Source organism: Rutidosis leptorrhynchoides, chromosome 2, assembly GCF_046630445.1.
Source record: "Rutidosis leptorrhynchoides isolate AG116_Rl617_1_P2 chromosome 2, CSIRO_AGI_Rlap_v1, whole genome shotgun sequence".
Lineage (NCBI taxonomy): Eukaryota > Viridiplantae > Streptophyta > Magnoliopsida > Asterales > Asteraceae > Rutidosis > Rutidosis leptorrhynchoides.
In genome coordinates this window covers 93730977-93756064 of record NC_092334.1, presented here as the reverse complement: position 1 = coordinate 93756064, position 25088 = coordinate 93730977, and the positions used below count along the sequence as shown (strand labels likewise).

The 25088-nt window shown below is 35.4% G+C and overlaps 3 protein-coding genes across 4 annotated transcripts; 2 read left to right on the top strand and 1 right to left on the bottom strand.

The window, feature by feature from the left end:
* Nucleotides 1-1362: 1362 nt before the first annotated feature.
* LOC139888086 (uncharacterized) lies at nt 1363-2356 on the bottom strand. The gene is made up of 2 exons (XM_071871120.1): nt 1775-2356; nt 1363-1707 (listed from the first exon to the last, which is right to left on the bottom strand). Exons 1-2 carry the CDS (start codon nt 2354-2356, stop codon nt 1363-1365), a joined length of 927 nt encoding a protein of 308 aa, XP_071727221.1.
* A 4030-nt stretch (nt 2357-6386) lies between these two features.
* LOC139894356 (aconitate hydratase, cytoplasmic) lies at nt 6387-12060 on the top strand. The gene is made up of 20 exons (XM_071877593.1): nt 6387-6643; nt 7135-7239; nt 7530-7690; nt 7775-7867; nt 7991-8176; nt 8298-8459; nt 8547-8691; nt 8796-8938; nt 9049-9105; nt 9188-9267; nt 9363-9438; nt 9594-9779; nt 9903-9970; nt 10072-10190; nt 10280-10401; nt 10485-10583; nt 10667-11146; nt 11233-11331; nt 11424-11666; nt 11777-12060. The coding sequence occupies exons 1-20, from the start codon at nt 6403-6405 to the stop codon at nt 11840-11842; spliced, it is 2931 nt and encodes a 976-aa protein (XP_071733694.1). The 5' UTR covers nt 6387-6402; the 3' UTR covers nt 11843-12060.
* Nucleotides 12061-13396: 1336 nt separating this feature from the next.
* On the top strand, nt 13397-17164 carry LOC139891170 (AUGMIN subunit 4). 2 transcript variants are annotated; one of them, XM_071874118.1, is made up of 13 exons: nt 13397-13525; nt 13621-13668; nt 14202-14327; nt 14434-14781; nt 14906-15002; nt 15098-15143; nt 15316-15409; nt 15612-15671; nt 15765-15823; nt 16139-16207; nt 16298-16349; nt 16781-16858; nt 16957-17164. In XM_071874118.1, the coding sequence occupies exons 1-13, from the start codon at nt 13403-13405 to the stop codon at nt 17023-17025; spliced, it is 1269 nt and encodes a 422-aa protein (XP_071730219.1). In that variant the 5' UTR covers nt 13397-13402; the 3' UTR covers nt 17026-17164. The 2 variants fall into 2 exon arrangements, with proteins under 2 accessions (XP_071730219.1, XP_071730218.1); XM_071874117.1 differs by having other exon boundaries at nt 15600-15671.
* The last annotated feature ends 7924 nt before the right edge of the window (nt 17165-25088 follow it).

The window sequence follows — 25088 nt, the reverse complement described above, 5'->3', positions numbered from 1 at the left end:
CCCCCATAAGGTAAAAGAATATTTTCCCATTTAACCCAGGACATCTTTGAATTATCACCCGACCCGCCCCAAAAAAACTTACGCCTCAAACTCTCGAGCATGTTGATGACACACGATGGAGCACGGAATAGGGAGAAAGCGTACAATGGGAGGCTACTTAAAACCGACTTGATAAGTGTTAAGCGTCCCCCGAACGACATCGATTTTGCTTTCCAATCCGCTAGCCTAATTTGTATTTTTTCCACAATCGGATCCCAATCACAAGTACAATTCATCTTTTGACCAATAGGTAAACCTAGATAAGTGAATGGAAAACATCCAACCCGACATCCAATATAATTAGCCATTGTTGTTACGGAATTCTCTTGGACACCAATTCCATATAAATAACTTTTCGCGAAGTTTATCTTTAAGCCCGAAAATATTTCAAAACATTTTAAGAGTTTGAAGAGGTTCCCGACATTTTTTCTACTCCATTTACCAAAAAAGATCGTATCATCGGCATATTGTAGGTGTGACAATGACACCTTCTCTACACCCACTTCTAACCCTTCGTACATGTTTGATTCTAAGGCTCGTTTAATAAGTACATTTAGCCCCTCGGCAACCAAAATAAAAAGGTAAGATGATAGCGGGTCCCCTTGACGGATGCCTCTTTGAAGATTGAATTCGCTAGTCGGAGAGCCATTGACTAGTACCGAAATCGATGCCGACTCTAAACATGATTTTATCCATAGCCTCCATTTAACCCCGAATCCCATTCTCTACATGATTTTGAAAAAAAAATACCAATTAATGCTATGGAAAGCCTTTTCAAAGTCGGCTTTGAAGATTAACCCTTTACTTTTCCGATGTTTCATATCCGCCACAACTTCATTAGCCACCAAAACACCATCAAGAATGTAACGCCCCTTAATGAAAGCACTTTGTTCCATATTAATGAGTTTAGGGATTACCTTTTGTATCCGGCTCTCAAGAATTTTAGCTATTATTTTATAATAGCTCCCGATTAGACTAGTTGGTCGATAGTCTCCGAGATTAATTGGATCTTGCTTCTTGGGAATTAAAGTGATGAACGAGGCGTTGCATCCTTTTGAAATCTCTCCACGAGCCCAAAATCATTCTAATGCTTTTATGAGATCCTCTTTTATTAGCAAAAAAAATTGCTTATAGAAATTGATATTGAAACCGTCCGAGCCCGGTGCTTTGGATGCACCACATTCCTTAATTGCATTCCAAATATCTCCCTCTGAGAAGGGGGCTTCAAGCATATTGATATCTTCTTCAGTAAGTTTGTTAAAAAGGAATTCATCTAAGCAGTTAAGGTCCGGGACTGAAGACTATTTATGCTCAAATATTCTGCTAAAAAGGTAAATATTTCCTTTTTATCGCATCAGGACTCTCTTCCCAAACCCCACTGATATGAAGGCCTCTAATACTAGAAACATTATTCCTTCTTCTGATTGTTGCATGAAAGAATGCCGTGTTATCATCGCCCTCCTCTACCCACTTAAGTCTAGATTTTTGTTTTAGCATTCCTGCTTTTTCATTTTCCTTTCGCAACCATTTGGCTCTGGCTTCAATCCATGTATCTCGATCATCATCTGTTAACATCCCCTGATCAGCTTTCGATTCGAATTCTAGAGCCTTATGTTTCCAAGATTCAATTTCAACATCAATCAAACCATAACGAGTCTTACTCCATATCTTTAAAGCTCACTTTATGTTTTTTTAATTTGTTTCAAAAATAGCAGCCAGGACGAGAGATCGTTACCAGTATGTTCCAGGCATCTATTCTGATTTTTTCAATCTCTTTACATTCCAACCATTCATCAAAAAATTTAAATGGTTTGGGCCCAAAATCGACATCTTTATCTCTGAGTATAATTGGACAGTGGTCCGACGTTCGTCTGTCAAGTGCAATTGCAGAGATATCTCCCCACGAGTGAAGAAAACTTTCCGTGACTAAGAACCTGTCAAGTTTACTAAATTTTTTTCCGTCGTCACTTATCCTTGTAAACCTTTTTCCAAGTAATGGAACCTCAATTAGATGGTTGTTTTCGATGAAACTATTAAATAGTTTTGCCCGACTTTCCACGAATACACTGTTTTGGCATTCTGAGTAGTTGCGGACTTCATTGAAGTCGCCACAAATCACCCAGTCAACTCCTGATAGATTCATGAAACCATCCAAGCTTTCCCAGAATGACTTTTTATAAGGATCTTTATGGGGCCCGTACACGTTTACTATTACCGTTTCATTCTCTTTACATCTCCATTTACCTTTTATTGCAAGAAGGTGACGTCTTTCTACTGCCTCATTGACAACCAGTCTGGACGTATCCCATATTATCATTAAGTCACCCGATTTTCCGATCTTAGGCTTTTGGATGTAGTTGGAATTTGACGACCCACATATTAACTCGACCCATTTATCTTTTACCACGTTACATTTACTTTCTTGCACGACCACTACATCCGGCAATTCAACTAATCATATATTCCTAAACCAACTAACCTTAATTTCGGAATCATCATCCTTTCTGAACCCACGGATATTAATAGAAAGAATTTTCATTATGGAAAAGAATGCAATCGATATGAATACCTCTTGGGTCTCATTGGGATGTTTTATCCCAACGTAGACCAATCTTGGATCCAAAATCATCTTGACCAACACTTTCTGAGGAATTGAGAGATGATAGACTTCTTGTATTTTCCTTTTGTACTGCTCCACTTGAGGATTTCGATTTGTTTTTACTCGACTTTGGTTTTTGTCTAGCTAAGTTTTTTAATTGGAGAAAGCGTAATGAGGTTTTTAAACTGCAAACCGTACTTTTGGGGTTCATCTTTCGGTTACTGTTTTTTGTTGGAGGTTTCGTAGGTGGTTTGAGATTATGAGGTTTGTTTGAGGAGGGTAATTTGGATTTCAGTTTCGAAGAGTTGAAGGTAAGCAAGCTCAAAGAGGAGTTTGGTTCACGTATGTTATTCAAATTGATAGGAGCTTGTGGGATTTGTGGAACGAATTGAGTTGGTGAAACATATTGGTTTAGTGGGTTTGAGTGGTCTTGGGTTATTGGGCTTCGATTATTTATGGGTTCGTTGGATTCGAACAGTTTAACCGTTCTGAGTGGGCTTGGTGTTGTTGATATGATTTGATCGGAAATTATAACGATTTTAGTTGAGTCACATGTGCCCAAATGATTGTTGAAAGCTTTGAATATTATCTCTGGGCTTGTTCCTTGGTTGTTGTTTGATTGTTTGTGGTTATGGGTTGACATGTCAGGAATGGGATTATGGTTTAGCATTTTAGTGGATTGCTTGTATTGGGTGGAATTTGATGAGCTATACGGAACATGAGATTTTTTGTGAGATGGTGGGCTTGTGGTTTTATTGGTTTGAATAGGAATAGAAGGGGTGGTGTGTTGATTTTTTGTTGGGCTGGAAAAGAATGTATTTTTGGAGATTGGTGGGCTTATGGGCTTGTTTTGGGTGCGGTTAGATGGACTGGGGACTTGTTTATCTGCTGGGCTGGTAATCGGTATGTTTTTTGGGATGATTGTGGGGGTTAATGGGCTTGGAGGTAATGGCCCATGGGATTGAAGGTTGTCAGCATGTTTTGAGTTGAGATTTACGTAGGTCCCTTCTTCACAGCTATTTGAATTTCCACTATTTTAATTATCTGCTTTTTATTTCTCGAGTGGACATCATGATTAACCTTTGGAAGTGCGCCATCTTTAATTTGAAAGCTGTCACATGTTTCAAGACACTTAGACCCTTGATCTTCCACCTTTTCTGGAATCTTCATTGCCGGAACTTCCGTTTCTGATCTTCTATCATCGTTGAAATTAATTTCGAATTCCGAGTTATCTTCCGAGTACCATTCACTAATAGAATCTTCTTTACCTATGTCCATTTCGAAAACATCACAACATTTCTCTGTTGCTCTAACATAGAACATTGTCGATTTTGTTTTGACCTTTAATGATTCTTTAATAGGTTTCGGACGATGGACTTTTATTAGCACTTTCCCTGAGATTAAATTTTGGTTGTGATCATCGAGGCTACAATTCTTGGTATCAATGATGGGCCCCCACCATTGTGCGATTTTTTTGAATGTATTCTCCGTCCAGTAACGAATCGGAACCCCATAGATGCTAACCCATACCAGTCTTGCGGTGTAATGAAATTCAGTGTCCCATTTACGTAGATTTTTCACCCATCTTTTTATGTTGTGGTTTTCATCTATTAAGATGTTCTCGACCGTATTTGGAGAATCAAAAATAAGCATAACATCAAGGCCTCCCAAGTACTTGATTATGTAGTTATTCAATCCTTCTTCATCACACAAATTTTGGAGTTGCTCTAGGATATCCATTGAAGCTACATCACCAGTTAGAGCTCTTTTGAATATGTTCATCTGGTTTTCCTCCTCATCTACTGTTACTACTATGAGGAATTTAGGGTTAGGGTTTTGTGTGTTTGTTGGTGTCATATATGCATCTATTTTTTTTTAACCTTTTTTGTAGTCATTACATACGTGAAAGTTTGAAAGAAACACCTCTTATATAAACCCAATATATCTTGCTATACACAAAAAAGTTCCATTATATAGCTATTATATCTATATATCTAAAAGGTATATCCAAAGTGAATGGTAAACCTCACAATTTTCACAAACTACCCCCAATCTTTTACTTATTTACATTTTAGCCTTAAAATATATAACAGTTAACTTTATAGCTTTTACAAATTTACTACAAACTTTTAGCATTTTATGCTTTAACCATTAAACTTCTCATTCATTATAAATCGACCACATACTTTATATACTACCTAATAGACAAAAACGATTAATAGTCACCAGGGGCGTTTTCGTCCTTTCACTTTTTTTTCCCTTTTTTCACCTTTTTTTTCAAAAAAGCCTCCATAGTTTGTTCAAATATTAAAATCGACCCCCCAAAGTGTCAAATACTCATTTTCATAAAAAAATCTAAATAAACTCCACCCAAATATTCAACGGGCCATATCTTCTCGCTTGCAACGAGTTAAATTTTTCTGACACCATCGTTAAATTCGAAATAATTTTATGAGCACACTGTCACTAACTATACGCAAAACAGACGCTTTTTAAAAAACGCTAAATATTTGAGGTACTTTTCATACACGTCGATTTTGAGTTAAATTTTTAAAAGTCGACAATTCCATAGTGAAACACGGAGATGTACATATATTGTTAATTTAAAATAACATTTAAATCTTTCACGGATTATACCTTTTAGTTCGAATCGAATTGCGCTTCAACGATATCATCTTTAGCCACGAAATAATTTTACAAACTAAACGCAATATAATACATTGAAAACCGATCCCTAACGCGAAGCGAGGGTTCGAACACTAGTTCACAACAAAATGTATAATATTCACGTAGATTGTGAATCATTTGAATTTTTACTTAATAAAATAATATATTAAGTGCATATAAATGAATATAATAATAATATAATATTAATAGTACATTTTGTTTAGATAAGATCGTGACAAAATCGCCCACGGCATTCTTGGGAAAAGGAAATGTTTATCAAAGTTACGATTACGAAAATTCTTTTTATTTTAACGAACGTTTTCTTAATGAAAATTACATATATACAAATAAAAATCCAATTAAATCAAAGTCCACATTAAAAAAATCTTTTGTTTAAAAAAGCTGTAAACTTTAATTGTTAAATCTATTCAGAAAATCTTGGTTACACCAAAAAAGCTCAAAGTAAACATAATACTCCGTGACTTAAACTTATTACAAAATGCTATTGTTAACAAAATATTTTAAAGTGAAATTATTCACATACCATCATTTTTATTTACACTCTCAAAATGCTGTATTATAATAATAATAATAATTTAATTTAATACTTTAAAACATATCTATAATATGTTGTAATTTACAACACTTTACTTATATAAGAACGATTATTAGTACTCCGTATATCAATATCAAGTATAGCTGTATATAGAATATAGATATAGAATCAACATGGTAATATAGCATAAAATGAAATTTTCATCTTAAACATTCCGTGTTATGCAAAGTAAAATATTCACCAAAAAACTGTATAAAAAAGATCAGGTAAAATGGAGTGTGCACCCCACACTCAATTTATATATCTAGCCGACTCAAAATCAACCGTTAAACCCTATATCTGAACCGTTGATCTTCCCTTTCACACAAAGATCATCATCTCTCACCACTCATTTACTCACCCTCACACTCTTCCTCTACACATCCCCACACCAGATCCAACTTCCTCAAACAGCCACAAACCATTTTCAACTCTCTCATCGTTATTTTACTTTTTGATTTTTATTTTATTTAGGGTTTTTAATTTAATTTGTTCACCAACTATGCATATAACAGCAATTACCACTTCATCAGTTCGTTTCTCTCCTTCTATTTTATCAAAACCTTCTACAACTTTCCTTCGTTTTACACCGCTCCGATCGATCAGCTATACGTCACCGTCGTTACGTACTGTTTCACGGTGGAGTCACGGTGTTAATTGGAGATCAGGTGTCGCTGTTAGGGCTCAGATCGGAACCGTTGCTCCCGTTGTTCAACAATTTCACCGAAACATCGCTTCTATGGGTATATCTATATCCTTCCTTATATTTATACATACATATACATATGTATATTGTTGCTAATGATCGACTTTTTTATTGATTGATTATTAATTATTTAGGTTTAGTCAACGAAGTTTATATCGATTTCTGTTTGACCTTTTTGGTTATTTAATGTGTTGCTATTAATTCAGTGTTTGTCATCTGCTGACCTACGATCACACGTATTTAGCTGACGTATTAAGTTATGTATTAGTCCTTTTGTTATTTTATTGAAGATGGCTGCTGATCTGGATTTGCTATGAATATTATGGAATTGTGTAATTGTACATTTTTGATCCTAGGGGAATATTGGCTTTATTTGATTCGCTTATATTGTTGCTTAAAAAAGTATTCAGTGTCTTATATAAAAGTTGATGAGATAACTTTTATTATATGGATAACTTGGAATCGATTCTATTGCTACTTCGAATAAAGGTAACTTCTTTGATACTAATTGTCTGTTGAACGATGCAGCTTCTGAAAATCCTTTCAAGAGCATATTCACCGCTCTTCCAAGACCCGGAGGAGGCGAATTTGGAAAGTTTTACAGTCTTCCTGCTCTAAATGATCCCAGGATTGGTATGAACTTGTAATTCGCTACTCATTAGAAAGTTTCATTTTGACCTATTTATGTAATCTGTTAAGTCTGATGATCATATAACCTTGTAAATTGATATTTTTATGTCATCACTTTTCACATTGTTTGTGTATAGCATAAAACATGTTCTGTATTTTGAAGTTAATATTTAATATTTAATGTTAACGTTCATTTGTACTCTCTGCTTATTTCTTATCTGTTAATGAGCTCATCAATTCACCTCCAGAGATTCTTATTTTAGCCTTTGTATATGATATTTTACATTTTGCAGACAAGCTCCCGTATTCTATTAAGATTCTTTTGGAGTCTGCCATACGCAACTGTGATAATTTTCAAGTTACCCAGAACGATGTTGAAAAGATTATTGATTGGGAAAATACTTCACCAAAGCAAGTGGAGATCCCCTTCAAACCTGCTCGTGTTCTCTTACAGGTTAGTACTACTTACCATTATACTTTGAAGTATGTCAGTTTGCAACTGTTTGTTCAGCTCTGATGATTCATGATATGCATTTAGGATTTTACTGGAGTTCCAGCTGTTGTTGACCTGGCTTGTATGCGAGATGCAATGAACAAGCTTGGTGGTGACTCCAAGAAGATCAATCCCTTGGTGAGTGTTCATTAAACTATTTGCTTTTCGTTATAGATCATCAACACATTGGATAAGACTACACATTTATCATTCATTTATTTGCTTTTACTAAACTGAGGGTTGAATATTGGTATGTCTCAGGTACCTGTAGACCTTGTGATCGACCATTCAGTCCAGGTTGATGTTGCAAGAAGTGCAAATGCTGTCCAAGCCAACATGGACCTTGAATTTCAGCGCAACAATGAGCGGTTTGCCTTTTTGAAATGGGGATCACACGCCTTTGACAACATGCTTGTAGTCCCTCCTGGATCTGGTATTGTTCATCAGGTAAAGATCCAACCAATTGAATAATGGTTCTAAATGTTTGGCTCAGGTTACACTTTGGATTTTGTTTACTTCCTTTGAATATCTGATTTTGAAACTAAGTTTTTCATTTTCAAATATCCAGGTCAATCTAGAGTATCTTGGACGGGTCGTCTTTAACACTGATGGCCTTCTCTATCCTGATAGTGTTGTTGGAACTGATTCCCACACAACTATGATTGATGGGTTGGGAGTTGCTGGCTGGGGTGTAGGAGGAATTGAAGCCGAGGCTACAATGCTTGGCCAGGTATAGTTTGTTTGTGTTATTCAACGTATATGGTAGTCCAATAGTTGTTGGATTAAAGTTGTTAACTTTTGTATTTGTGTTTGACAGCCCATGAGCATGGTTTTGCCTGGTGTTGTTGGGTTCAAATTGTCTGGAAAGTTGCAAAACGGTGTTACAGCCACTGATTTGGTGTTAACTGTCACCCAAATGTTGAGAAAGCATGGTGTTGTTGGAAAATTTGTTGAGTTCTTTGGTAATGTTTTGCAGCCAGCTATGAAATCTTTTAAGTTGGCTATTTAGCTGTCTCATTTCACTTTTTATGAAGATCACTTATGTTGTTGTGGTTCATACATGTAGGTGAGGGTATGAGTGAACTGTCTTTAGCTGATAGAGCAACTATTGCTAATATGTCACCCGAGTATGGTGCAACCATGGGATTCTTCCCTGTAGATCATGTAACACTACAATATCTCAAGTTAACAGGAAGAAGTGATGATACTGTAAGTTTTTATCCATATATTCATTTTTGTTATCGAAAGTTTCACTTGATGGTTTGATAGTGTGCTGGTTTTATGGCGTTTTATAGTGTTTTTGGTGTTGTTTCTTTTAGGTGGCTATGATTGAAGCATACTTGCGAGCAAACAACATGTTTGTCGATTATAGTCAGGTTAGTTCCTTTCATGTTTAGACCTGTTTTTGTGCACTCATTATGCATTACTAATGATGTTGTGTCACTTGTGTGAAATCAGCCTCAACAAGAGAAAGTCTACTCATCTTATCTTCAACTGGAACTAAGTGATGTTGAACCATGTATTTCTGGTCCCAAGCGGTATGCCATTTTGCAGTTTTGTACAATATTTGTATGCTATTTCTTATATTTTCTGGAATCCATACTCAAGTATTTCACTGCTCTCTTGTTAACAGGCCGCATGACCGTGTTCCCATTAAAGAAATGAAGTCTGACTGGCATTCTTGTCTTGATAACAAAGTTGGATTTAAGGTGAGATATCTTTTTCAGTTTTAAATAAGCATTCATTGATAAACTGAATTTGACTATGACACTCAGTTATTTTATTTGATTGTTGCAATAAAGGGAAATAGAAACCATGAACTTGCACGTGTGAATTAGTTAACCTTTTTAAATGTGTCATTCAGGGATTTGCTGTACCAAAGGATGCACAAGACAAAGTTGTGAGCTTTCCATTTCATGGTCAAACTGCTGAACTGAAACATGGTAGTGTTGTGATAGCAGCCATTACAAGTTGCACAAACACATCAAACCCTAGTGTCATGCTTGGAGCTGGTCTCGTTGCAAAGAAGGCTTGTGAACTTGGTTTGGAGGTTGGTACACTACACCGTATTTAAAATGTTACAATACATATCTTAATCTGGTGTGAGTTCGTTTATACCATGCATGGTAAAATCTTACTTTATGTTGAACTAATCTTTCATGTCACTTTACAGGTTAAGCCATGGGTCAAAACCAGTCTTGCTCCTGGTTCTGGAGTTGTTACAAAATACTTGCTTCAGAGGTAACAACAAATTTTGTCACTAGTGCAAAACTCGTCTGCTGTTTGTTGTTTTTTGTTATTTCTATATAAAGCTGATGATCCATCCTCTTGTATTTATGTAGTGGTCTACAAAAGTACTTGGACCAGCAGGGATTCAATATAGTAGGGTATGGGTGCACCACGTGTATTGGTAACTCAGGGGATCTTGATGAGTCGGTTGCATCTGCGATTACAGACAATGGTATAAATGTGATTAATTTACCATCTAGATCCTAGCTGGTGTTATATTTAGTCCTTTATTTTAATAGCATTTTGTGGTGTACATTGCAGATATCGTTGCTGCAGCTGTGCTGTCTGGGAATCGTAACTTTGAAGGACGTGTTCATCCACTAACAAGAGCAAACTATCTTGCCTCACCTCCCTTGGTTGTGGCTTATGCACTTGCAGGCACAGTACGTGGACGCCTTATATTTCTATTTTTTCAGCTTTTACGTTTCGGTTGAATTTCTAAAGATTATCTAAATGTTGTGTTTAGGTCGACATTGACTTCGAGAAGGAGCCAATTGGGACTACCAAGGATGGAAAGTGTGTGTACTTTAGGGATGTGTGGCCGAGTAATGAAGAAATTGCTGAGGTACTTACGCTTTTTGATCTTACTTTCTTCATGTTTAAGCCATAATTAAATCTTTTTAGTGCTGATACTTCAGTAATTAACAGGTGGTTCAGTCGAGCGTGTTGCCGGATATGTTCAAGAGTACCTACCAAGCGATCACACAAGGAAATCCAATGTGGAATAAGTTATCTGTCCCTTCATCAAGTCTCTATTCATGGGATCCTAACTCAACCTACATTCACGAGCCACCATATTTCAAGGGCATGACCATGGACCCACCAGGTCCTCATGGAGTAAAGGATGCTTACTGCTTACTCAACTTTGGTGACAGTATTACTACCGACCATATCTCTCCAGCTGGCAGTATCCACAAGGACAGTCCTGCTGCAAAGTTCCTCCTTGAACGCGGTGTTGATCGTAAGGACTTTAACTCTTATGGTAGTCGTCGTGGCAACGATGAAATTATGGCCAGAGGAACCTTTGCGAATATCCGTATTGTTAATAAGCTGTTAAATGGGGAGGTGGGACCCAAGACTGTTCACATTCCTACTGGGGAGAAGCTTTCTGTGTTTGAAGTAGCAATGGTATGCTACAGAACATGTTTATTTGTTTTAATTTATTTATTAATTAACTTCAAGTTCACTAATCTTTTATGGACCAAATCTTACAGAGGTACAAAGAGGCTGGGCAGGATACTATTATTTTGGCCGGAGCTGAATATGGAAGTGGTAGTTCTCGAGATTGGGCTGCTAAAGGTCCAATGCTTCAGGTGACTTTTTTTTTTTAATTAACTAATTTAATTTTTTAATTGTCAATATGATGATTGAAGAGGGAATAACTTTGAATTTGTGAATGTTTCAGGGGGTGAAAGCGGTGATAGCTAAGAGTTTTGAGAGAATCCATAGGAGTAATCTGGTTGGAATGGGTATTATTCCACTTTGTTTCAAGGCTGGTGAGGATGCGGATTCATTAGGTTTGACTGGTCATGAACGATACACTATTGACCTGCCGTCGAAAGCAAGTGACATTAAGCCTGGACAAGATGTTACTGTTACAACTGACAATGGTAAATCCTTCACATGTACCGTTCGATTTGACACACAGGTACGTTCTTTTCTTTTTTGTGTGTGTGGTTATCTAAGGGTTTATTGTAATTCAGTAGAAACATGTGTGAAACTATTTGTGATTTGAATTATACTTGTTTGATTTTGCAGGTGGAATTGACGTACTTCGATCATGGTGGTATCCTTCAATACGTGATTAGGAACCTGATTAAATAGAAGCTTCCCATGTTCAAGTTCTAAGATACTAAGCGAAACTTTAATATTTTGCTAGTCAGTAATAACGCGGGAATACTGTCTCCTTTCATTTCTCTTGTTTTTTTGTGGATAATAATAATAATAATGGTCTTCTTGTACGCTATTGAGTTGTAATGCACCTTTAACTCTTTGTAATGGGCTTTTTTATTCCAATATGTTAAGAACCGTCGATTTACACTTGTCAACTGACTCATTAAAATTTTTTATAAGCTTAAAAAGTTTGTTTCTTCAAAAACTCAATGAGTCTGTTGGTTTATAATTCTGAAGCTTATCGTATCATAGCCAACACTCCAATTGGGAAATTTTTTAGCCAGGAAACCACTAAAGTGGGACTTCTGTGGCGTCCAAAACCTGACACCTGACGATCTTCCTACCTGCAATTTTTGCTCACGTAAACTTGTATTTATCACTCATTGAGCCATTGATGCCAATCAATATATCCTTCATCCTCTTGGATATCTATTCATAGTTTCGCACTTGAATATTGTTAGTAAAAGCGTTTTCCATTATTTCCCAAGAACCTTTAAATTTCTATTCTTTCGTATCATGTTTTTTTTCTTCGGCGAAAAAAAACGAATATATTAGAACCGAATGGAGAATTCATCAGAAAAATGAACCCCAAACAAACTTACAAACACGCAAACCACTGAGCTCAACTATAACATCTAACAAACTAAAGTTCGATCATTATCCCATACGAGGCATCTCGTGGAGTGAATATTTATTATGCATCTCTTCTCCGTTTCCACTAACCAAAAATCTCCTTTTTAGTGTTCTCCAAACAAAAGTTTGATCTTTTGCGGAACAAGATTGCTCCTCGAAAATTTCATTTCCATGTGTCTTCTTGTGAATTATCTATGCTAAAGCTTCATTGTAAAATCTCTTTTTTCCTCCTCCCTATCAAAAAAAGTACAAGGACAACCGGCGTAACTTGTGTGAACCACGATGATCAATCACATAAAAAAAGTATAGGGACTATCCGCATTATCTGAATACCTGGAAAACGGGTCGAGATGGGTCGGTTTGGGTCAAGGATCAAATGGGTTTGGGTTGAAACGGGTCATGGGTTGAAATGGGTCAGAATTGAAATGGATCGAACGGGTTGGGTCGAGACCCGGGTCGGGTTGGATCAAGACCCGGGTCGGGCTAGTAAAATTGTTCTTTATTGTATTTTTTGATGTGTGTCTTCCGAACACGCGCCTTTTTAGGACCCCGTTTTTGATGTATTTTTTAAACCCCGTTTTTGCAACGAAAACACAAGTCGAAAACGCGCCTCGAAAAAGGCGCGTTGAAAACACGTACAGAACGGGGGTCGAAAAACGCACCGAAATCGCAGGCCGAAAATCCGCATAATTTTAAGTTAACAAAAGGGACCAATTGCGTAATTTTTTTTATATTCATGTTTTGTAATTTGTAATAAACGGCAGGCCAATGCAAACCCGGGCAACCTAACCGGGGAATAAAGTATTCAAATAGGAATTTTGGAAAGAGAAAAAAAAAAAAAAACAAACAAAATTGAAAATGGCGAAATCAGGGCAAAATCTAGCACCGGATGTAACTCAATTAATCGATCAATTAGAGCGTCACTGTTTAGCTCCCGATGGATCTCTCATCACCAAATCTGTCTACAACGATCTCCAACTTGTACCTCCAATTTCACATTTCATCACTTTACTTTCTTAGTTGCAACAATTTTTATTTAATTTTAAAAATTTATTTATTTAATGTTTACGTTTCAGGCGCGTGAGGAAATGTCCAGAGAAAGGTTACGTTATTTGGAGGCTATGGTAACTTCCGATTTTTTATTTTCATTTTTGTTTCATGATCTGAATATTTTAATTTTTGTTATTTAGTTAGAAACTTAATTTAGGTTACTACTAGGGTTTGGAATTTATGCTTAAATTATAGACATTCTTATGGAGATACAATTGTGCTTGTACTCTAAAGTCGACAAATTCATTTAATTTACATATGTGTATGTATAGATGTAAGTGAAAGGATTAAGTAAGAACACAAAAATTAATAAAAATAAAAATAAAAATGGTTAGAATGAATTATGTAGGTACTTAAAGTCTAAATTTTTTCTAAATTCACATATGTGTAAATAAACGGATGCACATTCAGACATTTGTTCATATCTAAAAAAAATCATAGTTTATGCTATGGACCTAATCCAGATGCATTGTGCAAAACTGTGCACCTATCTTATGTATTTGGATGATGTGTTGTTACTGGATCATAATGTGATACCTAGATAATGTTTGTGCACATTTTGTTTATTTGTTACTATTTGTTCTTAGTGTAACGATTTGAAATGTAGGCTATATACTGTGAAGCAATTGGTATGGTTGAAGATTATCAGCAAGCTGTTTCGGTAGCTAATCTTGGCGGAATTCGAGATATGCAGGGTTTAAACACCAATCTCGGTCTCAAGAATTCCCCTCAGGTTTCATTTTAATGTTTTGGGTTTTGTTCATATACTTTGCCATATACTGTTCGTACTTTCATTTTGAATGTATGTATTATGTATTATGCTAATGTTGTTTATACAGGTATATGAGGCACTTGAGCATCGATTAGTTGTTGCAGAAGCTGCTCAGAGATTAAGACTTCCTCTAATTTCAAAAGATGGCGAGGTTCACGAGGAAGAAATAGAGAAAATGAGTGTCTTATCAAGAAGCTCACTCGATAGTACGAGTACAAGTATCACAATAAGCTCAAATTCAAGTAACTACACAAACATGTCTACAATTAACACGGGTGGGTCAACAACTAATGTGTTTCCTGTTGGGACTAATGATGCAAATGATCCTTGTGTTGGTGGTGTTCCTGATCGTTTTCTTGGAATTACACCTGCTTATTTGTGGCAAAGTCAGGTCGAACATGCACCGTTGCCGATGGTATGGCTATAAACTTGTAATTAACGTTTATTATAAATTATAATTATAACTTTTATGAGTACAGTTTTTGTGGATGTTTTTTTTAATATTAATGTGATTGTTTTGTAATTCTGATATGATGTAGGATGTGGCAGAATACCAGATGCCACTTATTCGTGAAATTGAGCATCGTCTAAAGTCAAAATGTGATAAGTTAGCTGATGCTTTTATAGATGATCAAGGTACACACTTAAATCTAAGGTTTTATCATGAACTTTATATAATACGTAAGATATATAAAGACATTCAAGTTTTGTAACACTTTCTTGTACTGCAGTTAAGTCAACTGGCAGTCAAAATTCAAGCGCTCGGCTTCCAGAAAGGTTTGTAATTTTATACTCTCTTAATTTGATGATTGATTAATGAATGAAATGTGGTTATGCATTGGATAATAGTATATGTATAAATTGGCCTTTTTAACGTTTGTATATCCAAATACCACAAGCAGTTCTATAATTAAAATATTTAAATATACTGACTTATTTTTTAAAACAGGGTAAAGTTAATTATTGAAGACATTGAAAGAGAAGAAGGAGCATTACGTGAAGATCTATATTCTGCTGACAGAAAGTTTGCAGAATATTACAATGTAATTAATAAGCATTTATTTATTTATTTATTTTTTTTATTTTTTTATTATTATTATTTTTTTTTTTGCAGAATATTACAATGTAAATAAAGTAATAACCACATTTGTTTTTGTGGTCTTAGCTGAATTTCTTTTGTAATCAATATGTTTGAATGTCTTGGTTGACGTGAAATTACATGTTCTTTTGAAGGTCTTGGAGCAGATTCTTGGTGTTCTTATTAAGCTTGTTAGAGATTTAAAGTTGCAACATCAGCATAAATATGTGAGAAAACTTTCATGTGTTTTTGTCAGACATGTTTTTTTTCTTTCTCGGGGACAAGTGCGATATAAACATAATTTGTATAAATGTTTGTAGGACGAACTACAGAAGACTTGGTTGTGCAAAAGATGTGAAACCATGAGCGCCAAATTGAGGTTGGTGTTTCTTCACTTTCTTGGAATCTCGATAGTAAACCTGATGTTATATTGCAAATGTTATGAAATTTTCGGTTTGGATACTTGTTCTGAATGTTATTATTGTGACTTACAGAATTAAAATTAATATCAGTATTTAACATGTTCAGTGGTATCAATAATAGATAGGTAGTTTACATTATGATGATAAACAATAAACAATTAGAGTATGATAAACATGGTCAGTTTTTTTTTTTCAGAATTCTCAAAACTGGTTATTGCAACTTAACAAAACACTTCTGTTACTTTTTTTGAGTACGATATTGTTTTGTTCAGAGTATTGGAGCATATTCTCCTGCTTGAGACATACACACAGGAATCAGTTCCGGCTCTGCATAAAATAAGGTGAAAGAAAAAGTTAACTTTGAATTATTCTTCCGTTCTGATTTTAACATTTTATATCATCTTGATGATTAATTTTACTGTGTATTACAGGAAATATCTAGTCGAAGCTACCGAAGAAGCTTCGCTTGCATACAATAAAGCTGTAAGATTGTCGCGCACATTTACATATCATTGTTGATAGAAATTATACTTTCTACATTTTTGGTGTGGGACTGCACAATGAGTGTATCGATAGTTGGAGGGAAAAGCAGGTTGGGTAACAGGTCAAAACATGTAATCTCATAGTACAAGTCAAAATGGATTGGGTCGGCTGACCTTTGATAAACCATCTGTTTTCTGATTTCAATAAGTAAATATGTGTGTAATAGGATTACGGAAGTATATGGTTACGACAATAATCTTATGACATTGAAGGTTTTGGGTTACATTCTCAACCCATTTGACTCTTTCCTTTTTAGTAAAATTTTTGAGCTTAACTTTTGTGGCCCAATAAAGGTAAACCCCATCCCAAATCGAGCCCTTTATATTAAATATATCTCAAATTGACACAATTGTTTGGGTTGCTGTTTGTAGGTAACACGACTGCGTGAATATCAAGGGGTTGACCCACACTTTGACACGATTGCAAGGCAATATCAGGATATGGTGAAGGTACGTAGCATGGTCCAGTGTTACTCAATTATTATCATTATTTGTTGTTATTATTATTCATTAGATTAGATGGTAAGCCGGAGTCTGTTTTGTTGTAGAAACTGGAGAATATGCAGTGGACGATTCACCAAGTTGAAATGGACCTTAACCGATTACCAAGTGCTTGACATGATTTAGTGAGTTGCCTAACATCATTTTTGTGTTGTTACGCCATATGTATCGTTTTTAATACAAGATGGAAGAATGTGATTGCTGTATTGTAAATGAGTGTTATCCTTTATTTGTCTACTTTGCTTTATTATGTATCTCAATCTCAATCTCAATTATTACAAGATGAACAAAAATGATGTTACAACTTACAAATCTGAAAGGTAAAAAGTTCACTGTGAGAGAATTTTGTTTGTTACCTTCGTCTCTTGCCCAATCTTCATAATGCGTGTTGATAAATCTTAATAAAGGTAAAAAAAAAAAAGTCCTTATTCTTGTTCATTTTCCGCGTTGGTAGTTTAGTGGCGAGGAGATGCAACATCAATGCTGAGGTGATGCCATGGGTTCAATTTTTATCCCATGTTCCTTTCGCCATAAGTTATGCGATTTATCTCTGTGTAGGCCGTGCCGGTGGGCGGCGGGCTTAAAGGGTGGGTTGAACGGTTTTTTTTTTTTTTTTTTTTTTTTTTTTTTTTTTTTTTTCTGATATAAAAAAAATCTTGCTGCAACTAAGATGATTATAAAAATTTGAAGCCACCTGATATAAGGTACTTGTGTATGTCACTCACTGAGATGATGAAGTTTTTCTATAATAGATATAGGATTATTGTTGGGACTTATTTAATCAGATATTGACTAATTTGATCAATTAGTAGTCGATAAAAAAATGAATAGACGAAATTATTATAATGGGAGAAATTATTATACATGAACCAACTTACTTCAATTTCATCATCTTCTTTTATTATTTCTATAATAATAGTCATCTTGTTGCCCATTTTATGTTATTATGCTGATCTCAGTTCAGCATTCGAAATGTATCTATCAATAAATACTCCGTATCTCCTTACGGAGTCTTTTAAAGTCTATCATGGCTGTAAGCCTGTAATGAACTTATCATAGTCAATAAATCCATTCCTGCATCATCCTGCAATTTTTGGAATATTAGTATAGATTATCGTTTTTCATACATCTTACTTTCGTCGTTTTGAAGAATCCTTACAGCTTCAGCAATACTGTATCATTTATTTGTTTCGAATCAACTTTGTTAAAAGCTTCAACAACAACATTATCTAATTTTAACGTGAGCTATGAGGGATGTGAGATGTAAAATTATTTATACCATAGTGCGAAGTATAAATACATTGGTGATAACCTTAATTGGATCAACCTAGAGCCATTACATTCAAGTATTAAGCTTGCGGTAATTAATTTTAGCTAAGATCGTGTCATGATCAAAAAATCTTAAAAACCAAGACATGAACACGAAGTTGCTTCATGATTTAATATGAGTTGAATGACGACTCCAATCTACCCGCTATGCCGCTCTAATGATTATTTGATTATTGTGTTACTAAAAAGCATAATCAAATTTGAAGACCCCCTAAACTGAAAATTGATTATTTAATTCTTGTATTATTAAAAAACATAATTAAATTCAAACATTATTAATCTGCAGTATATGTTTTTCCTACAACTGACATGTGATTTTACATTTTTATTACTAATCTAAAATGCATATGAGCACTGAGAGTAGTGACTCATGTCACTTGACATGTCAGGCGTGACTTGCTAAGTCAGAAAAAGTGGGAAGTGATGACCTAAGTCACTGAGGTATATCAATTTTTATTGTTATTATTATTTTAATGATTTAAAATATAGATAATGTCATAACCCGTCCTTAACCCTAAGAACGAGTTAGATAACGTATGATTTCATTGCGAGGTATTGACCTCTATATGAGACATTTTTAAAAGAATACTGCATATATTTTACATTACAAACCACAAATCTTATTTTTGATACAAGCTTTAGACGATAGAAAGATGATTATCGTTTAGCGATAATCTTCGACTTACAAACTTTACAAATAATGATAACAACACGATTTCTAGTATATTTTACAACACAAATCCTCGGGTATGCAGTTTTATTTTTGACACAAATATGCGTACGCAAGATCCTGCTCAAATTCAACATAATGCAGCGGAAACTTCTAATTATCACCTGAGAATAAACATGTTTAAAACGTCAACATAAAGTTGGTGAGACATAGGTTTAGTGCCGGCAGCAATATATATATAGACCACAAGATTTCATATATAAACAGTTTAATAAAAATATTCTAAGTGGTTGAGCACTTGGTAACCATACTTAACATTTAATCACGTCGCATATTCCCTTTATTATGAAATCTTACTACACCGTACCAAGTGTAGTCACGAAACGAAGTACTATGCAACCGTTGAATACTGGTCGTCCAGTCCGGTTGGGGTTGTCAGGCCCGATAGATCTATCAACAGGATTCGCGTTTACAATACCGCTGTAAATATTAGTTACCAAGCTACAGGGAAGTATGCCAGTGGTACAACTCAACGTAGAATATATTTTTCAGTTACTTGTGTCCATAACGTAAAACATAAAATACATGTATTCTCATCCCGAAATATTTAGAGTTTAAAAGTGGGACTATATACTCACTTTCGTCTTGAAGATATGTAATTTCGACTTGGTCTCCGATTGATATCACGAACCTATCCATATATAGTTTATCAATATATTTCTATTTTAAACAATCGTCACATATATATACTTTTTATACTTTTAATAGTTTTAATAATTTCTTAGTCCGTAGTTAGCAGTCCGATGTTAGTAATTCAATTTTAATGGTTCATTTTTAGGTGTTTAATAAACCCCCAATGAAATAAATAAAAACCCCCATCGTATATGTATTGGTCGATATTAATCTTGACCCATGGTACCGGTGTTGTCAAATGACGTGTTGCGTACATAAAGTACCGGTGTTGTCAAATGACGTGTTGCGTACAATCATGGGATCTTATGATTAATCTTCTCGTATTGTTTACGGGTGATCCTGAACCATATAAAATTAAATTATGAGTACATATATATAAAATATCATGTTATTTTAAAAAGATGTGATTTATTTAATTTTTTCCCAATTATTTTCGTGGCTAAACTAGTCTTGGATATCCGATTTTGTTTCGGTCATAGTTTCTTCGTTACAACTCCGTTTTCGTTGATTCAACTTGCCATCTCCTTGGATCGAGTCCCTCTTTAAGACTATGAACTGTAAATACCTTAGTTTGTATTCAAAATCACACGGCATAGGTCAAACTTTAGTGAAACTTATGAAGTTAATCATTTTCCATCATGTAAACAACCTCAAATGATTATTTTTCTAAAAATACTTATACTTTGAGTTAAATCATGAAATTTTTATGTGTTATCATATTCATATTAAAAATCATTTTTCCAGAAAATAAACCTCCAATTCAAAGTTTAAGATGGTTTTTAATTATCCAACCCAAAACAGCCCCCGGTTGCACTCCGACGTCGTAAATTCAGTTTTTAAGGTGTTCTTTGAAAAACCAAGTTATACCTTGTTAAGTTAGCATATAATTAAGATATGTTACAGGTCTTGAAGTATTTTAAAAGTTAAGTTAGAAGGATCTATTTAGTTTGCGAACAAGTTTGAAATCATTCAAACTATGTTCTAGTTTATAAACTCTTATATATATAGCTTTAAATATATGAATTGAAAAGGAGTTGAAGTAGAGTTTTTACCTCAAGTTTAAAATGTAAAGTTGCTGGAAAGAAGTAGTAAAATAAAAGTTGAGAGAGTTCTTGCAAGTGTGTGTGAAAATTGGAAGTAAAATTTGGAAAATGAATGTGTAAAAATGAGTTAGAAATGGTGCTTATTTATAGGCTTGAAAATTTGGTTTTTAGTGAAAATATCTAAGATAAGTTAAAATTTATTATGTCATGAATGACATATTATTCCAATAATTGAAGATTTCTATTGGTATATACCAATAGTAAATACTTCTAGAAGCTGTGTATAGTACCCTAGATATACGTATAGGATTATTGAGGAAACGGAACGAGAATTCAAATATAACTATCTTTTGTAAATATACTTATATTGTTTTATGTATAAAAGCCCTTTAAAAATGATTAAATACATTACTTATACGATATATGTGTAAACATTATAAATCATCAGTATTTATGTCAAATAACGTTACGTAGGTTATTGTTTTGAAAACTTAAGTTAGTAGTTTCAAAATATACTTATGACTTTTTGTTATTAATACAAAATAAGATATTAAAACATCCTTAGATCATGTTAAATATGTATGTATAATTATCATATATTGTATAGTTCGTGATATCATCGGTCAAACTAGACGGTCAAACGTTGTGTAAAACTCTTTTCAAAAACATAAGTCTCAACAATTTGGATTGCTTATCATGTTGGTAAGGTTTAATTTATGTAAATATTAATCTCATAAGTATAGAACGATCGGAAAAGTGCGGGTCATTACAGTACCTACCCGTTAAATAAATTTCGTCCCGAAATTTTAAAATTGTACCTATTTTGCGTCATCGAGAAACAAGTGTGGATACTTTTGTTTCATCTGATCCTCTCGTTCCCAAGTAAACTCAGGACCTCTTCGAGCATTCCAACGAACCTTAACGATTGGTATGTTGCTCTGCTTGAGCTGTTTAACTTCACGGTCCATGATTTCGATTGGTTCTTCGACGAATTGTAGTTTCTCGTCGACATGGATTTCTTCAAGAGGAATGGTGAGGTCTTCCTTTGCAAGACACTTCTTAAGGTTCGAGACGTGAAATTTATTATGTACTCCGGCGAGTTGTTGCGGTAACTCGAGTCGATAAGCTACCGGTCCAATGCGTTCGATGATCTTGAACGGGCCTACATATCTTGGGTTCAGTTTACCCCTTTTTCCAAAACGTATCACACCTTTCCAAGGTGACACCTTTAGCATAACCATGTCACCGATCTGAAACTCTAATGGTTTCCTTCGGACATCGGCGTAGCTCTTTTGGCGACTACGGGCTGTTTTCAATCTCTCCTTGATTTGTACTATCTTCTCAGTCGTTTCGTGTATGATCTCGGGACCAGTTAATTGTCGATCTCCTACTTCATTCCAACAGATAGGAGATCTACACTTCCTTCCATACAATGCTTCGAATGGTGCAGCTTTAATGCTTGCATGATAACTATTATTATACGAAAATTCTGCTAACGGTAGATACTTATCCCATCCGTTTCCAAAATCGATCACACATGCCCTGAGCATGTCTTCAAGAGTCTGAATCGTTCTTTCACTCTGCCCGTCGGTTTGCGGATGATATGCGGTACTCATATCTAAACGAGTTCCTAGTGCCTCCTACAGTGATTGCCAGAACTTTGAGGTAAATCTACTATCACGATCGGATATAATGGAAATAGGTATTCCATGCCTTGAAACAATTTCCTTTATATACAATCGTAATAGTTTCTCCATTCTATCCGTTTCCTTTATAGGCAAGAAATGGGCAGATTTGGTAAGACGATCAACAATCACCCAAATGGTGTCGTATCCCCAGGCAGTCTTTGGTAACTTCGTGATGAAATCCATGGTAATACCATCCCATTTCCATTCTGGGATTTCTGGTTGTTGAAGTAACCCTGACGGCTTCTGGTGTTCAGCTTTGACTTTGGAACAAGTTAAACATTCCCCAACATATGTTGCAACGTCTGTCTTTAAATTAGGCCACCAATAATGTGTCTTAAGATCTTGGTACATCTTTCCAACTCCAGGATGTATCGAGTATCTTGTCTTATGTGCCTCATTTAATATCAACTTCCTTAATGCACCCAACTTCGGTACCCAAATACGATTTGCAAAATATCGAATTCCATCTTCCCGCATAACGAGTTGCTTCTCATACTTCTTCATTATTTCATTTCCTATATTTTCTTTAGTAAGTGCTTCTCGTTGAACTTCTTTGATTTGTGAGTTGAGATTCATGCGAATTTTTATGTTCATCGCTCGTACTCGAATTGGTTCTCGTTCCTTTCTGCTTAAAGCATCGGCCACCACGTTCGCCTTCCCGGGATGATAACGAATTTCACAATCATAGTCGTTTATTAACTCGACCCACCTACGTTGTCTCATGTTCAGCTGTTTCTGATCAAAAATATGTTGAAGGCTTTTATGATCAGTAAACACAGTGCATTTAACCCCATACAAGTAGTGTCTCCATATCTTCAATGCAAACACGACTGCTCCCAGTTCTAGATCATGCGTCGTATAATTCCGCTCGTGAATCTTCAATTGTCGGGATGCGTATGCAATAACTTTCTTTCGTTGCATAAGAACGCAACCAAAACCTTGTCGCGAAGCGTCACAATATATTTCAAAATCATCGTTCCCCTCTGGTAACGATAAAATAGGCGCCGTAGTTAACTTCTTCTTTAGTAATTGAAATGCACTCTCCTGCTCAGAAGTCCATTCATATTTCTTCCCTTTTTGCGTTAACGCTGTCAACGGCTTAGCTATTCGGGAAAAATCTTGAATAAACCTTCTATAATAACCGGCTAAACCCAAAAATTGACGTATCTGCATTGGTGTCTTAGGAGTCTCCCATTTTTCAATGGCTTCAGTTTTTGCTGGATCAACCTGAATTCCTTTGCTACTAACAACGTGGCCAAGAAATTGAACTTCTTTCAACCAAAAAGCACACTTAGAAAATTTAGCATATAGTTGTTCTTTTCTCAACAACTCTAATATCAACCTTAAATGCTGCTCATGCTCTTGCTCACTCTTGGAATAAATAAGAATATCATCAATGAAAACGATAACAAACTTATCTAAATATGGACTACAAACTCGATTCATGAGGTCCATGAATACAGCTGGCGCATTCGTCAATCCAAACGGCATGACCAAAAATTCGTAATGACCATAACGTGTCCGAAAAGCAGTTTTCGGAATGTCCTCTTCTTTGACACGTAGTTGATGATAGCCCGATCTTAGGTCGATTTTCGAATAAACACATGATCCTTGTAATTGATCAAATAAGTCATCAATTCTTGGTAGTGGATACCGATTCTTGATAGTTAACTTATTTAATTCACGATAATCTATACACGTCCTAAAAGATCCATCTTTCTTTTTAACAAATAGAATCGGAGCTCCCCACGGTGAAGTACTTGGTCGTATGAATCCATGATCCAGTAATTCTTTTAACTGACTCTGAAGTTCTTTTAACTCGGACGGTGCAAGTCTATATGGAGCACGAGCCACTGGTGCGGTTCCTGGTACTAAATCTATTTGAAATTCTACAGATCTAAATGGAGGTAATCCCGGCAACTCTTCCGGAAAAACTTCAGGAAAATCTCTTGCCACAGGCACGTCGTTGATGCACTTCTCTTTTTCTTTCTTTTCAACTTTATTAACATGTGCTAGAATAGCATAACATCCCTTTTCTAAACACTTCTTGGCTTTCAAACAGCTAATGAGTTTTAGCTTTGAGTTACCCTTCTCTCCATAAATCATCACCGGCATTTTATCCTTACAAGGAATGCGAATTGCCTTCTTGGCACACACAACTTCAACTCCTACTTTGGACATCCAGTCCATGCCGACTATTACATCAAAACTTCCTAGTTCTACGGGTATCAAGTCAATTTTAAACGTTTCTCCGGCTAAATTTATTTTACAATCACGACAAATTTTATCGGCTTTAATTAGTTTACCATTAGCTAACTCAATCATGTACTTAGCATCTAGAGGTAATGATGAACAATTCAATTTAGCGTGAAAGTCTCTACACACGTAACTTCTATCAGCACCAGTATCAAATATAATAGATGCGGATAAGTTATTAATGGTAAACGTACCCGTAACAAGCTCCGGGTCTTCACATGCCTCTCTAGCATTAATAACAAATGCTCTCCCACGTGCAGGTCCGATATTCTTCTCTGGATTCGGGCACTGGCTCTTATAGTGACCTTGTTTTCCACACCCATAACAAGTAATGGTAGCCAAAGCAGTTCTATTTGCATTGGTGGCAGGAGTCTTGGTACCATTTGTATTTGTAACGAGAGCCCTACAATCTTCAGCAAGATGACCCTTTCGATTACATTTGTTGCATACCACATTACAGTAGCCCGAGTGATGTTTGTGGCATCGGTTGCATAAAGGAG

Bases quoted from the DNA above. Each gene is read 5' to 3' on its own strand.
- LOC139888086 (XM_071871120.1), bottom strand. From the start codon at position 2,356: ATGATAATATGGGATACGTCCAGACTGGTTGTCAATGAGGCAGTAGAA. The intron at 1,708-1,774 runs GTAACGATCTCT...TGAGCTTTAAAG, and splicing joins TAGATGCCTGGAACATACTG to ATATGGAGTAAGACTCGTTA.
- LOC139894356 (XM_071877593.1), top strand. From the start codon at position 6,403: ATGCATATAACAGCAATTACCACTTCATCAGTTCGTTTCTCTCCTTCT. The intron at 6,644-7,134 runs GTATATCTATAT...TGAACGATGCAG, and splicing joins CCGAAACATCGCTTCTATGG to CTTCTGAAAATCCTTTCAAG. The intron at 11,667-11,776 runs GTACGTTCTTTT...TTGATTTTGCAG, and splicing joins CCGTTCGATTTGACACACAG to GTGGAATTGACGTACTTCGA.
- LOC139891170 (XM_071874117.1), top strand. From the start codon at position 13,403: ATGGCGAAATCAGGGCAAAATCTAGCACCGGATGTAACTCAATTAATC. The intron at 13,669-14,201 runs GTAACTTCCGAT...TTTGAAATGTAG, and splicing joins TACGTTATTTGGAGGCTATG to GCTATATACTGTGAAGCAAT. The intron at 15,824-16,138 runs GTTGGTGTTTCT...TGTTTTGTTCAG, and splicing joins ACCATGAGCGCCAAATTGAG to AGTATTGGAGCATATTCTCC.